This window comes from Urtica dioica, chromosome 9, assembly GCF_054948205.1.
Source record: "Urtica dioica subsp. dioica isolate 48M chromosome 9, U.dioica_male_clone48M_v1_H2, whole genome shotgun sequence".
Taxonomy (NCBI): Eukaryota; Viridiplantae; Streptophyta; class Magnoliopsida; order Rosales; family Urticaceae; genus Urtica; species Urtica dioica.
The window spans coordinates 5,909,507-5,923,918 of record NC_142764.1 but is presented as its reverse complement, the minus strand read 5'-3'; the positions used below and the strand labels follow the sequence as shown (position 1 = coordinate 5,923,918).

The 14,412-nt window shown below is 48.7% G+C and overlaps 1 protein-coding gene across 1 annotated transcript; it reads left to right on the top strand.

The window, feature by feature from the left end:
- Nucleotides 1–247: 247 nt before the first annotated feature.
- On the top strand, nt 248–7,642 carry LOC149384688 (uncharacterized). Its single transcript, XM_089626128.1, has 7 exons — nt 248–538; nt 860–1,072; nt 1,140–1,592; nt 1,868–2,072; nt 2,237–2,472; nt 5,383–5,517; nt 7,172–7,642. The coding sequence occupies exons 1-7, from the start codon at nt 248–250 to the stop codon at nt 7,640–7,642; spliced, it is 2,004 nt and encodes a 667-aa protein (XP_089482254.1).
- Nucleotides 7,643–14,412: the final 6,770 nt, after the last annotated feature.

Sequence of the window (14,412 nt, the reverse complement as noted above, 5' to 3'; positions counted from 1 at the left end):
AAAATGCGGGTGCTACGTATTAAAGGCTGGCAAATCAAATGTTCGCCAACCAAATTGGCAAGACAATGGAGGTCTACGTGGACGACATGCTAGTCAAAAGTCTCAAGTCCCACGACCACGTCCGAGACCTCACAGAGATGTTTACGATCCTGCGGTGATACAAAATGAAGCTCAACCCCAACAAGTGCGCTTTCGGGGTTGAATCCGAGAAATTCTTGGGCTACATGGTGAGCCGCCGATCTTGGAAATGAGGTTGCCACATAAGGTTAAAGAGGTACAGAGCTTGACACGAAGGATCACCACCCTAAGGCGGTTCATATCCAAGGCCACCGACAGATGCCAGCCATTCTTTAAGGTGTTTAAGAAGACCAATAGATTCGTGTGGATGGAGGAGTGCGAGAAGGCATTCCGTGAAATGAAGGCCTACTTCAGCTCCCCTCTGTTCCTCGCAAACCCTAAAGACGATGAAACCTTGTACGTTTATCTCGCAGTTTCCGACAGGGCCGTGAGTGCAATCCTGATACACGAAGAAAACAAGGTCCAATGGCCGGTGTACTACGTTAGCAAGGCGCTCCTCGACGTTGAAACTCGATACCTGGACATCGAAAGATTGTCCCTCGCCCTAGTCATGAGCGCGAGAAAATTACGCCCCTATTTTCAAGCACATCCTATCACGGTGCGTACGGAAAATCTCATCGAAAAAGCTCTACAAAAAGGGACCTCGTCACGAATGGCCATATGGTCCCAAGAGCTAGGAGAGTATGGGATCGAGTTTCAACCGAGAACCGCCATCAAAGGTCAAGCCCTCGCCGACTTTGTGGCGGAATTCACATGCACACCCCCATCAAATGATGACAAGGAAGACAAGGAGAACGATCACGACGGGTCAACGAAGAAAAGGACCAATGACCCGATAGGGCCGGTCTGGGATTTTCACGTGGACGGTGCATCAAACGCTCGGGGGACTGGCGCCGGCGTCATACTCACAAACCCCGATATGGAAAAATTGAGATACGCTCTGCGATTCGAATTCAAGGCCTCCAACAACGAGCCAGAGTACGAAGCTCTGATCGTTGGCTAACAAGCTGGAAATCCGAAACCTGTGCATCCACTGTGACTCGCAAATAATTGTGAACCAGGTGAAGGGCGACTACGCAGCCAAGGAGACAAGCATGATCGCATACCTGTCCAAAACACAGAAGAACCTCGAAGCTCTTTCGTGGTTCGACATAGTCCAAGTCCCTCGCGAGGCGAACATCGAGGCCGATGCCCTGGCACGCTTTGCATCAGGGATAGACGAACAGGGAGAAGACAATGTTCCGATAGAAGTGCTGACCCGACTTTACGTCTCGAGAAGTGATGTAGGAGTGATTGACGACGTGTCACCCCCATCGTGGATGACGCCGCTCGTAGAGTACCTCAAGCTAGGAGTCACTCCCGAGAATAAGGAAGAAGCAAGAAAGCTGAGAAGCTTGGCACCCAAATACACAATGAGAAGGGACACCCTATTCAAGAGGGGGCACTCGATTCCTCTCCTCCGGTGCTTAAGCGAAGTCGAAGCAAAGAACGCGCTCCGAGAGATGCACGAAGGCGTATGCGGGAATCACGCCGCCAGACAGTCTTTGACTCAGAAACTCCCGAGGCTCGGATACTTTTGGCCAACCTTGAAAAAGGACTCCCACGAGTGGGCCAAAAAGTGTGACAAGTGCCAGAGGTTCGCTCATGTCCCGCGCCAGGCACTACACGGCTATGTCCGATCATCGTACCCATACCATTCGCGAAGTGGGGGATTGACCTCATCGGCGAGCTGCCTACGGCCCCGCGACAATGCAAGCACGCAATTGTGGCTATCGATTACTTTACGAAGTGGGTGGAGGCGGAACCATTGGCGAAGATCACGGAGGCAAATACAACTAATTTCATATGGAAGAACGTCATGTGCCACTTCGGGATCCTCGCCTCGATCGTGGCCGACAACGGGAAACAATTCGATAATGCGCGCGTCCGTGACATATGCAAGCATTTGGGAATCAGCAAGGCCTTCTCCTCCCCTCAGCATCCTCAGGCCAATGGCCAAGTCGAAGTAGTCAACAAAACGATCAAGGATAACCTGAAAAAGAAGTTAGAAGAAAGAAATGGGGCATAGGCAGAAGAGCTTTGGTCCTGTGGACATACTGAGCGACCGCGCGGAATGCGACCGATGAGACCCCGTTCGCACTCGCGTTTGGCGTTGAAGCCATGGTCCCCGTTGAAACCAAGCTCCCGAATTTTCGCACCGAAGAGTTTGAAGAAACCGCCAACGGAGAAGCAATGAGGCTCGAGCTAGACCTTATAGATGAGAAGAGGGCAGATGCACTGACCCGCCTCACTACGCAGAAAAGGAAGGTCGAGAAGTACTACAACTCCAAGGTCAAGCTTCGGAAGTTCACCAACGGGAGCCTTGTCCTCAGAAGAGTGTTCCAAAACACCAAGGTGCAAGGGGCAGGAGTTCTTTGTCCCACCTGGGAAGGCCCTATTGTGTACGCCGAGCCATACATGGTGGCACCTACGAGCTCGAGAACCTAGAAGGGCTTGTGTTCACTCACCCGTGGAATGCCGAGCATCTGAGGCAGTACTACCAGTAAAGCTCGCCCTCGGCTCCTTTTGCTTTTTCCATTTTCCAATTTTGTTAAGTGACAATGTCAAATTTGAACAAGGTTGATGGCCTTGGGATGTAATTTTATTTTCTTTCAAGCAATATAAGACCATGGGATTACGTTTCATCTTAAACTCGGTTACGCATTGTTATAATTTCTAGTCTCCTCTGCGAGTACCCAAGAAACTCGAGGGGCTAACAGGTATACACCCTTCGTGCAACGCCCTCGCACGACTCCAAAAAGGCGGTCCACCGAACTCATGAGTGTCTCGCACGCCGGAAGGTAGCGAATCGCCGAGGGGTTGCGTCCGCACACAGGACGCTAATCCTAAGACAGCAGTCAACACCCAAAACGCGACATGTGTACCGACAGGTACCATGCTCACTGGGAACTACACCTACTCCAAGACCGTCCTGATTCACAACACGAATGCCAACAGGTAGCGTACACACCAGGAAAGGGGTCCGCTAGCCGCCCAGCTCGTGCGCCGATAGGCAGCGAGTGGCCGATGGGTTTCAAAGGCTTGGGCCCGTCGGGCGAAATTGGTCTAGCCAACGTCCACGGAAAACCTAGCCATTGAGTATGGCGCCAAGCCGTGTAGACCGGTTACACTAGGCATAGTAAACCAAGGTTTGTAAGACATGCATCAACCGGATTGCGCGAATCGATTATGCTAGACATAGTAAATCAAGGAAATAAGATGCATAATAGACCAAAGATGTTCTAAGGAAAATGATCAACGTCACGGAAACAACCCAACAAAAAAGAAAATATGACAAATATCCAAAAGAAAAGCATCAAAGAAAGCAAGCGCTAAACTAGTGCGCAGAAAATCAAAATGAAGCCAGCTACTCAGAACCAAAATCGACTTGCTCCTCGTCAATCCTGGGTGGGGGGACGCCCGACCCAATCGGTGGCCTCTCCGTCAAGGGGACAGTTCGTCGATTGGGCAGCCTCCGCGGGTACAAATATTTTAGCCTTTTAATTAATCTTAAATTTGGGATTTCACAGCTAGGGGGCGAGGTCACATCAGCCACTCCAGGACCATCAAAATAATATTCTAAAACCTCGGATAAGGTTTTACCTCAACTATGTTATCCGATAACGTAGGATTCTCCAAAGGGAGTGGATAAAGACTCGCTGTCAACTCCTCCGCGACGTGTTTGTCATCGTCTCGGCCTAAGGGGTCGCCAAGTGGGGCGTGGGACCTCGTCGTCCTACCAAAGGGTTCGTTACGCAGGACTTTGTCAATTGAACTCGGAGAGTCGCCACGCATGACCTCGTTGTCCTGGCCCTAGGGTTTAATGCTATAGGGTCAAAATCGACTCCCGAAAAAAGACAAAATCCGATGAATCCTAGCTCCGGTCCGGGCGAACCCAATATGCAAACCGGGAGGACCTCACGAACCTTATACGAAGCCCAGCCCGCACGAGACAGGCTTTGCGAGCTTCCAGCGAGGACCGAATGATCAGATCGCATCACCCCGGATCCGAGCGGACCTCGCGAGCCTCAAGCAAGTCGCAGCTCACGAGGGCAGGCAGCGTGGGCTTCGAGCGGGGCCCGGAAGCCTCGACAAGGGGAAGTGCAGAGCCCAGCTCTCAAGGAGCAGGCTCCGTGGACGGAAAGGGAAAAGCCCCAAGGGTTCGCCCGTGGCCGGCCTCGCACGCCAAACCGACGAACCCGCACGGAGGGTCCACCCGGAACCCCTAGGCCCCGCCTAGGAGTCCAATGCTCCGCCAACATCACGCCACGGCCCCGCAGGCCTCACCAACGATCGCACAGGCCCCGCCTAGACTGACAAGGCCCCACGCGACGCAAACCGTGGGCTCTCGACCGGCTTTCTCCTCACAACCAATACGTGCGTTCCAACTCCTATAAATATGAGTCCTTTCCTCACAATCCGTAAGCCATTCATAATCTGAGCACACCCATACTCTCTGGGATCATCAGTCTAAATCACTAAATCTGCTTTATTATGCTTCCGAGCTTAGAGGATGTTCGCTCCACATCTCGGCCCAATGAGGAAGGGAAGGAAAAATTCAAAGTAAAGTAAAAGAAAGAAGATTCGAAGAAAGGCTACAACGACAAGTAGTCAAAGAAGAGAACTAGCGGCCCGACAAGGCCAGATTGGGAATCGCAAGCTCTTGTGACCTGATTGCCATGAGCGTGGAGAATCGGGCGAGGAAGGCTTCAGAGAGACCTCGGATGGACTGAATGCTCCCAGGCCTATGACTCCTAAACCACTCAAACCCAGGTGTTCAACCTTTGTCAAAGATCATCGCCGTGGAAGTTCGTTTGAGCAGTTAGGTGCTTTCTAAGGTCCCCACTGAGCGCTTGGCGAGGAGGTGTTTCTCTCGGTAGAGCACTTTGACTGTCCTCTCGGCTATCGTTCTCGTCATCGCTGTTTCAACTCTACGATGAGAATGCTACCTTTTCATTCCCCATCTATGCCAGATGCGAGGAGCACTTCCAGGGCGTCAGCCTTGAAATTTTCCTCGCGAGGAACTTGCACTATTTTGAATAATGAGAGGGCCTCAAGATACTTTTGCATTTTTGATAGGTACGCGGTCATGTTGAATTATGCAGCGTAGTCACCTTTCACCCGATTCATAATAATTTATGAATCGCAGTGAATGCGTAAATTTTAGGCTTCAAATTTGCGTGTCAACTCCAATTCCACAATCAAAGCTTCGTATTCTGCCTCGTTTTTCTAGGCTTTGAACTTGAAGCATAGTGCGTACCTCAGTTTTTCCCTATCGGGATTCATGAGTACAACGCCGTCGCCAGCCCCCGGGCATTTGATGCATGGATGACTCCGTTGGTAGAATATCTCAATCCAGGTTCCACACCTGATATTAAAGAGGGAAAACTTGGCGACGAGGTAGACGATGAGGGGAGATACTGTTGCGAATTTTCTCGCACACGCAAGTGCACGTGGTCGCAATAGTAATAAATCGTAAGAACGATTCGATCCCACGAGGACTAGCGAAATTGAAGATTCAAGATTCACAAGTTTGAATGAGAACCCAAAAATAAAGATAGAAGGTTTGTCACAAAATTATCTAACAAGTAAATAAAATAAATAACAAAACTAAAGAACGGTTTTACGATTATGAAGACGGAAGACTATGATTTCACGAGTTCAATCTACGATTTGGATTCACGGAAATTACGCACGATTATTGTTGTTCATATATTACTACTCGTACTCACGCTAATCGTATCACTAAATCTCTCTCGAGCATCTAGCAACCTAAACCCAATGCCGGAGTTTTATCTCTCGATCTCAACTCCTAAAAAGCCCGTCAAGCATTCACAACAAGAGTACACACACGACTCTAAAACAGCCTAGCTATCTCTAGCCTAGGAATGTATTTTAGTAATCCAAATCAAAAGCACAACAACCTAATCTTTCTCAAGCATTAAAATTGAACATAAAACATGCATAAGGTAGCTAATCTCATACAAGGCATTAAGCATGGATTTGAACTAAGCAACATGACAAGAACAACAACAATAAAATCAATCTAGCATTAGGAATCCATAACCGTCAAGAACTCGCTACACCATAGCCTTATGGAGGCTTAGTTCATGGTGATACGAAGAACAAAGCAAACATAAACCAAGAACAATGAAACCGACATAATCTTCATAAATAAATTAAGTTCAAGAGATAGAGGAAGAGGATAAAACTGTGGTGGTGGTGGCTGGATGAATTCCGGTGAGATGACACTCCAATCTCCTTCTTCTCCAAAGCAAAACCAAGAGAAACTCTAAGAAAACATGAAGAGCAAAGAAAATCTCTCTCTCATATTAGATAAGATGATATCTTCAAAGCCTTGCATGCCTTAGTATGATTGTATTTGTGTTTTTAAGGCTGAATGGGGTCATTTTCGGAGCCATATGGACCTTTCATTTTGATCAAATGGCCAAAATCCACTCAGAAACGCAACATTGGAAAAAACTGATTTCGGGACCGCGCGGCGCGCACTTTTGTCTGCGCGCCACGCAGACCATTTTTTCAGCTTCGCGCGGTTCGCGCATACAACTCTGGAGGCAAAAACGGCGAAATTTTCGTCCGCGCGCCGCGCGCTTCCAGTTCGCTGCACACCGTTTTTTAAACGGTCGTAACTCCTAACTCCGACGTCCGATTTCTGCAAATAAACATGCGTTGGAAAGCTAAGAGGGAGCTCTATCCAATTCTGGAAGTGCATCATCCAAAATCATCATTTAAAAATCCCAAAATCCTGCCGAAGAGGACGTCGTTCCTTGTTTCGCTCCAAGTTGTCCAAATGTGTATTAATCTCCTTGAAATTGTTCGGAATCGTCACATGATGCGCTAATAACCTCCTCAAGACCCAATTGACCTCTTAAACCTGAAAATCACTCATAAACACACAAAAACTATCAAAAACACTTGAGGACTCGTTAGTTTTTAGTCCGGGAAATAGGAGTTTTACGCGTAATAAACGCACCTATCAGATACCCTGTACAGGAGAGGATACTTGATGCCACTCATTTGATGTCTGAATAAGCAAGAAGAAAAGAATACACTCCGCGAGGTCCATGAAGGATTATGCGGAAACCACACCGCTAGACAATCTCTGACTCTGAAACACTTGGGATTGGGGTACTTTTGGCCGACCTTGAAGAAAAACCCGCAAGAGTGGGCCAAGAAGTGCGACAAATGCCAAAGCTTTGCCCACGTCCCGTGCCAGGCACCTGCGCCGCTCTCTTCGATCATCGTGCCTCAACCCTTTGCGAAGTGGGAGATCGACCTTATCGGCGAGTTGCCACTAGCCCAGCAACAATATAGGCACGCGATCGTCGCGATCGACTACTTCACCACATGGGTGAAGGCGGAACCACTCGCGAAGATTATAGAGGCAAACACGACCAATTTCATATGGAAGAACATCATTTTCCGCTTTGGGATTTCCGCGTCAATCTTGACCAATAACCACAACCAATTTGACAACACGCGTATCCGCGAGATTTACAAATAGTTGAAGATAAGTAATACGTTCCTGCCCTAGCCATCTGAAGGCCAATGGCCAAGTGGAGGCGGCTAATAGGATGATCAAGGAAAATCTAACGAAGAATTGGAGGAGAAGAAAGAAGTATGGGCTAATGAGCTTCCATTCGTGTTATGGGTGTACCGAACGACCGTGTGAAATGCGACCGGTAAAGCCCCATTCGCCCTCGCACATTGCGTCGAGGCCGTGGTCCCTATTGAGACCGAACTCCCGACCTTTCGTGTAGAAACCTTCGAGGAAGACCGTAATGATGAGGCGATGAGTCTCTAGCTCGACCTCATTGACGAAATGAGGACAGACGCGTTGACCTGCTTGGCCCGTAGAAAACAAAGGTCGAGAGATACTACAACTCAAAGGCCAAGCTACGAAAGTTCGCCGATGGAAGCCTCATCCTCATAAGGGTGTTTCAATACACCAGGGTGAAATGAGCTGGAGTTTTGAGGCCCACCTGGGAGGCTCTGTACCATGTGTGCTCAGAGCTATAAACGATGGCACTGGCGAGCTCGAAAATATGGAAGGAACATTCATCTGTGGAATGCCAAGGACCTGAAGCAATACTACCAATAAAGCTCTTTGCATCTCTCTGCATCCTTATTATTTCAAGACTTCTACTTTTATATTTTATCATGTAACAACGGTGATAGCCAAAAAATGTAACTTCAAGATCAAAGCAATATAAACTATTTTTGCGCATCATCCATCGCCTCTTATTTTACAGTTTTTTAGGTTCTCTTACAATTACCCAAAAAACTAGGGGGGCTAATAAGGATAGAACACCCACAAATTAAGGAGATACGAAAATTTATGCTGGACACTCTACGCGACGTACTCGCGTAGAAGGAAAGGCGGTCAGCTCGACACAAAAAGGTGACTCACGCGCCGACATGTACTGCATTCAGTAGGAATCAAGTCTTATTCCAATAGATGAAACTCAATACATGACACGTGCACCGCCAGGTACCACAGTCGTTGGGAACGAAGTCTACACCTTGCCCATCCCTATGCATGATATGTGTGCCAACATGCGCCACATTCATTGGGTAAGTGGCCCCGCTCGCCACCCAACACGTAGCCGACATGCGACGAATCTTGTTAGGTTCAATGGCTTGCACCCGCAGAATGAACAACTCGTTTCGCCAGCGTCGGCGGAAAACCGAGTCATTGGATGTGATAGCACGACCATACAAGGCTCAAACTGTGAAAATCGGTTATGCCTCAATCGGTCAATCGAAGACAACCACCAAGAAAAGAAAACTTGATGAGGTGAAATGCAACTCAAATGGGTCTAAACAAAACCATAAGAGAAAATAACAGAAGAGAGTAAACACCAAAGGTTCAAAACAAAAAACAAAAAGAAGTTGCAAGCGCTAAACAATGGCGCTCAAATTGAAACATAACACAAATTCCAAACAGTGGCACGAAATCAAAAGAAAGAAAGGTGTGCTCACAATAAGCGAGCCCACAGAGATAGAAGTTATCTGGAGCTACTCAGAGCTGTATTCGATTTGCTCATTTTCGCCACGAGTGACAGGGTTGTCGGATTGGCCAACCTCGCTGCCTCCGCTGTGATGGCAGGCCGGTTGAGGAGTCCCGCTTACATGCGTGGCAAGAGGAACATTGTTAGGGCCGACAGTAAAGGGCAGAGGAAACACCCCATCAACAAAGCAAAAGGTGTTCTGATGGGGATAGTTTTCCTTCGCGATCTCTTCACGACACCGAATAGCAGCGTTGTACGGGATTCTTCGAGAGCGATCTACCAATCATCCTCCAAGTTCTTCTTCTCCATCTGAGCATCAAATTTCACCTTGTTGGTAGTGGCTAACTCTTTCAAAAGGCCTTCGTTGTCACGGTCTGTTTGGACGCACAAAGTTTCGCTCTCCGAGAGCTACCTCTGGATGATATCTAACTCAGCGCGTTGACCATCGAGCAAGACTTAGAGACGCTGCGCCTCTTTCCAAAATGTGTCGGAAGAATGCTCGGCGCCTTCTCAAGCCTCCTACTAGGATTTCAAAAGACAAGCTTAATCGGGCTGCTTCTTCCCTGCAGCGCTAGTTCTGCTTCGATTTTCTAAACTCCTCGGCGGGGCGAGCACCGGCAATAGAAGCGGAGTGTTGAATGAAGGTTTGTACCTCACCATCTTACATCACCTTCATGCGACTGCTGCGCTCGTGGAAGCCAAACACCTAAGATACACAACACATGAGCAAAGAAAGCGAAGATTAGGCAGCTCATTATCGAAAAGAAGGGGAACTTACACGTTGAATATCGCTCCGGCCATGCTCGAGGAGTTCAATACCGGTGACCGTCAAGAATTCTTTAAAGTCCTTCCAAGATAAGTCTGGATCCCTTGTACGCATAGCTCTTGTAGTTTGATCGCCTCCTCCCTGAGCATCGATCCGGGCGGTCCTCCGATCTCATGGGCGGATGCTCAGACCCGCTTCAGATACGAGGGGTTGACACGAGTCGTCAAAGAGACTGACCGCTTTGACGAGGAGCAGGCCCCGTCCAACGCGGGTAGGTGGGAAGAAAATTCGAGGGCTCCTAACCGAGGACTTCCCTGCACGGGCATCGATCCTAGCGCGAATTGCCTCTGCGACTCTCGGGGCAGGCGGCACTCTCCAAGATTGATCGTTACCTACACCCCCTAAAACAAAACAAGATATGATTAGTTAGCACATACGTGTTAATAATAAGACTCGAACTAGACCTAATTGATGAGAAGAGGGCCGATGCCTTGACCCATCTGGCAGTGCAGGAAAGAAAGGTCGAGAGGTACTACAACTCGAAAGTCATACTGCAAAAATTCACTGATGAAAGTCTCGTCCTAAGAAAGGTGTTTCAAAACACCAAGGTGAAAAGAGCTGAAGAATTGAGACCCACCTGGGAGGGTCTGTACCATGTGCACAAAGCTTTACACAATGGAACATACAAGCTCGAAATATGAAAGGCCTCGTGTTCAATCACCCATGGAACGCCGAATACTTGAGGCAATACTATCACTAAAGCTCTCCGTGTTCTCATTATTTTCAAGTTTTTTCTTTTATTTTTAAATTATCATGTAACAAGGTCGAAAACCAAATAATATAATTTCAAAAACACCGCAATAGAAATCAACTTTTCGTTTCATCCTTCGCCTCTTATTTTATAGTTTTTAGGTTCTCCTGACAAAAACCCAAAAACTCGGGGGGGGGGGGGGGGGGGGGGGGGGGGGGTAATAGGGATAAAACACCTGCAAGTTAAGGAAATACGAGAATTTAAACACAAACACTCTACGCGACGCACTCGCATAGAGAAAAAAGTGGTCAACTTGACCCTAAATGTGACACGCACGTCGATCGGCATCACACTGACTAAGAATCAAGTCCTAGGACAACAAAGAAACCCCATACACAACGCGCGCACCGCCAGGTGCCACGCTCATTAGGAACCAAGTCTACACTTGGCCCAATCCAATGCATGACATGCGCGCCGATAAGCACCACGCTCATCGGGAAAGTGGCCTCACTCGCCGCCCAACAGTTCACCGACATGCAACGAATCTCATTGGGTTCAACGGTAAGTCACTCGACATGACACCACTACCCCACGATGCTCAAAGTGTGCAAACCAATCAGGCCCCAATTGGTCAATCGAGAAAATAAGATTCACTCCAACAAAAGAAAACCTGATTAAGGTAAAATAAAACACAGGTAGACCCAAATAGAATCCGAAAGCAAAAAGAACAGAAGATAGTGATCAAGAAGGGCTCAAACACGAGGATTAAACAAGTGCACATAATGGAAAGACAAACATGCGCTAAACAAAGGCGCAAGGAAAATATAACTCAACTACTCGGAGCCAAAGTTGATATGCTCCTCGTCAACATTAGAAGAAAGAGCAGCCGGCAAACAAGTAGCGTCATTACCGGAAGGAAGGTTGGTTGATTGGGTAGCTTTGACACGGGGAAGACCCTTCGGGCCTTCCATGGGCAGAGCGTCGTCCAACGAGATAATTGTAAATGACAACGAAGGTCAGGACTCTGGCCCAAAGAAATTAAAGTCACAAGACAAGAGGCGAAAGTACTTGGTATATCGACACTCATAGGAGACGATGTGGCGCGATGGACTTCCTCCACTCGTGGAACGTTGTTTGGACCAGACGGGAACCAAACATGTTGACACCATCAACTCTAGCGAACAAAATCGCTCGTCTGCCTTCCGAGCATCTGACGTGCCTTGGATCTCCTCCACAAACTTGAGACTATTTGCCCCCGTAATGGTAGAAAAGTTAACTAGAGGACCAAACTGGAGTGGCGCCGCTCCAAAGGCCTCGACTGAGACTCACACATACGCCTTCCTGCTAGGGGTCTCAGTATCTGTGATCAGCTTAGTGTTGTGGTGATCACGAGCCATGTGAAAGTCGGCTACCCTTTTTGCCGGAAAGGCCGTGACAGGATGACGGAACTCATCCACGGTCATGACCCGCTCGGTTTGACAATGCCACTCCATATGGAAGATCGCGACCAAGCGATAAAATGCCGGGCTCATCTGACAGGCATGCACCCCTAATCGCACGAGGAGCTGCTGGATAATGGGCTGAATAGGCAAACGCAGCCCGCACTAGAGGTTCGTCACGGTCACCGCGGAAAATCCACGTTGTGGGAGAAACAGTCGATCTCTCGCCAAAGGACGGAGAAGTGCCACGGACGTCGGAATGATGTATGACTCTTTGAGACCGACATATGCTTGATAGTTGATCAAGCTCGAAGCCCTCCGGAGCAGTAAAGCCTTCCACGGGATACCACTCCGTCCTTTCCAAAGACTTCACCAATACGTTGGACTCCATGTCTAAGACCTCGGACACAACACGACTTAGCCCTGCAAGAGAGCCGCCGCCCTTCAAGACGGTCGAGGTAGTCACCATCACCTTCCTCTGGCACTCAGCGGCAGGACTTCTACCCCCCGGGAATGTCTTAGAGTCACCGCTGGGATCCTCCGATTCCGGATCAAAGACATCGACCCAGTTGATCTCGTCGAGAACATATTCTGACAAAGCCCCTGAGGGGCATGAATGCCTCACTCCGGCACACCCAAAGTGTCCAAGCGAAACACTTAGCACAGCACGCCAGACTTTGACGGGTCACGTGTCCCTCCATGAACCAGGTTGATCACGAGGCACTGCACATCTTCTCCCAGCACACCACACAGACCTACTTCCTTGCCGGGGCCACAACAAGTTTCTTGCACACCTCATCCCGTTCCATAGGATGAGGGACAGACGCGATCATGTCCACCTCGCCCACTTCGAGCCACCGCTCGACTCCACTTGGATCCTCATCCACGTGCACAAGAATCTTCTCCAATCTCACAAATAGATCTCTCCCTGCATGCTCCGGGTCTTGAAGCAAGTGAGAGAAATCTACATCAAGATCTGCAGTTGAGAAGGGGAATTGATTTTTCATTATGCACTCGTGTAGAGAGAGACATAATAGTGTGAGAATGCACATGCAGTTGTGAAAAATATGTTAAGCTGTGCTCTTATTTATATGCACATAAGAGGGGTGGGAAAATTGGATTCCAAATGTAAGAATCATACTACTGCTCCAACAAGGAAGGGAGAAAAAGACCAAGGAAAAGTGGAAAAGTTCTGTCTGGGCCGACCACGTCACGCACGATAGAAAAGCTCGAGGAAATCAGTTTTCCTCAAACACCCGGCGTCAAACGACTAAAGTTCATCACCCGGGCCTCCCGAGTGATGAACCTTTGGAGGCTAATCATGTCGGTTATTCTCAGAAAATCCTGAAATATTAAAATCCATGCGACTTGCATCGAATTTTGAATTCGTAGGCCCAACAGGCTGGGCCACGAAAACTTCCATCAAGGATCACGAAGGCTAAGGCCCACTCAAAATGGTCCAAAAGTCTGAGCCCAAACTCGCACCCGAAGCGGAGCTCACCCACGCCCCGCGTGCCCGCTCTAGAGCTCCACGCGCTCCTCAAATGAGGGAGGCGCGTGCATGGGACAGGGTGCGCCGTGCAATATATGTTAGGTGCAGGGTCCCAGTGCGCAGCCGCACACTCCGTGTGCTCTCCTGGATTGCCGCGGGTCCATAATCTATGGCGCACTCAACGATGTACATCCAGAGACCCTCTTAGGCCTCTACGTCAACTATAAAGACCACCCTTCCCCAGAGAGGATCAGAGACACATAATTCCTCCTTAAGATTACTTACTCTCAGAGTTCTGAAACGTTACCGGAGACTTTCTGCGCGCGACTTCCTCTGATCGAATGCTAAATCTCCCGCACACGGTTGTGCCCGGAATTCTCGATTGAGAATCTCCTTCATCTCCAAGAGAAAACACACATTCTCTCAGGTTACTTGATTATAGAGTCTTGAGACGTCGCCGAGGACTCCTCTGCGCTCGATTTCCTCTGTCGAGCACACCCTTCAGGCTCTATACCTCAAATAGCGTGTCCATACGCGTTGAACTACATCCAGACTTGATCATAATGTGCTCAAGTACGTAGGCAACTCATAAGAAGCGCAATATCACCCCCATTCACCCATGCTATCCTTAGAGAACGCCTCCGACTGGGGGAACCACAACTTGAGACTTTCGAGTTCCCACACTTGGCTCGGGTGCGGTCACTTGGTCCGACCTTGGGTCGAACCACCCGACGCTTTGAATCGTTATTCATTTTCGTGCGAAAATAACAATAACGACTCTAATCTTAACCAAACTCTCAACCCTCGCATGATTT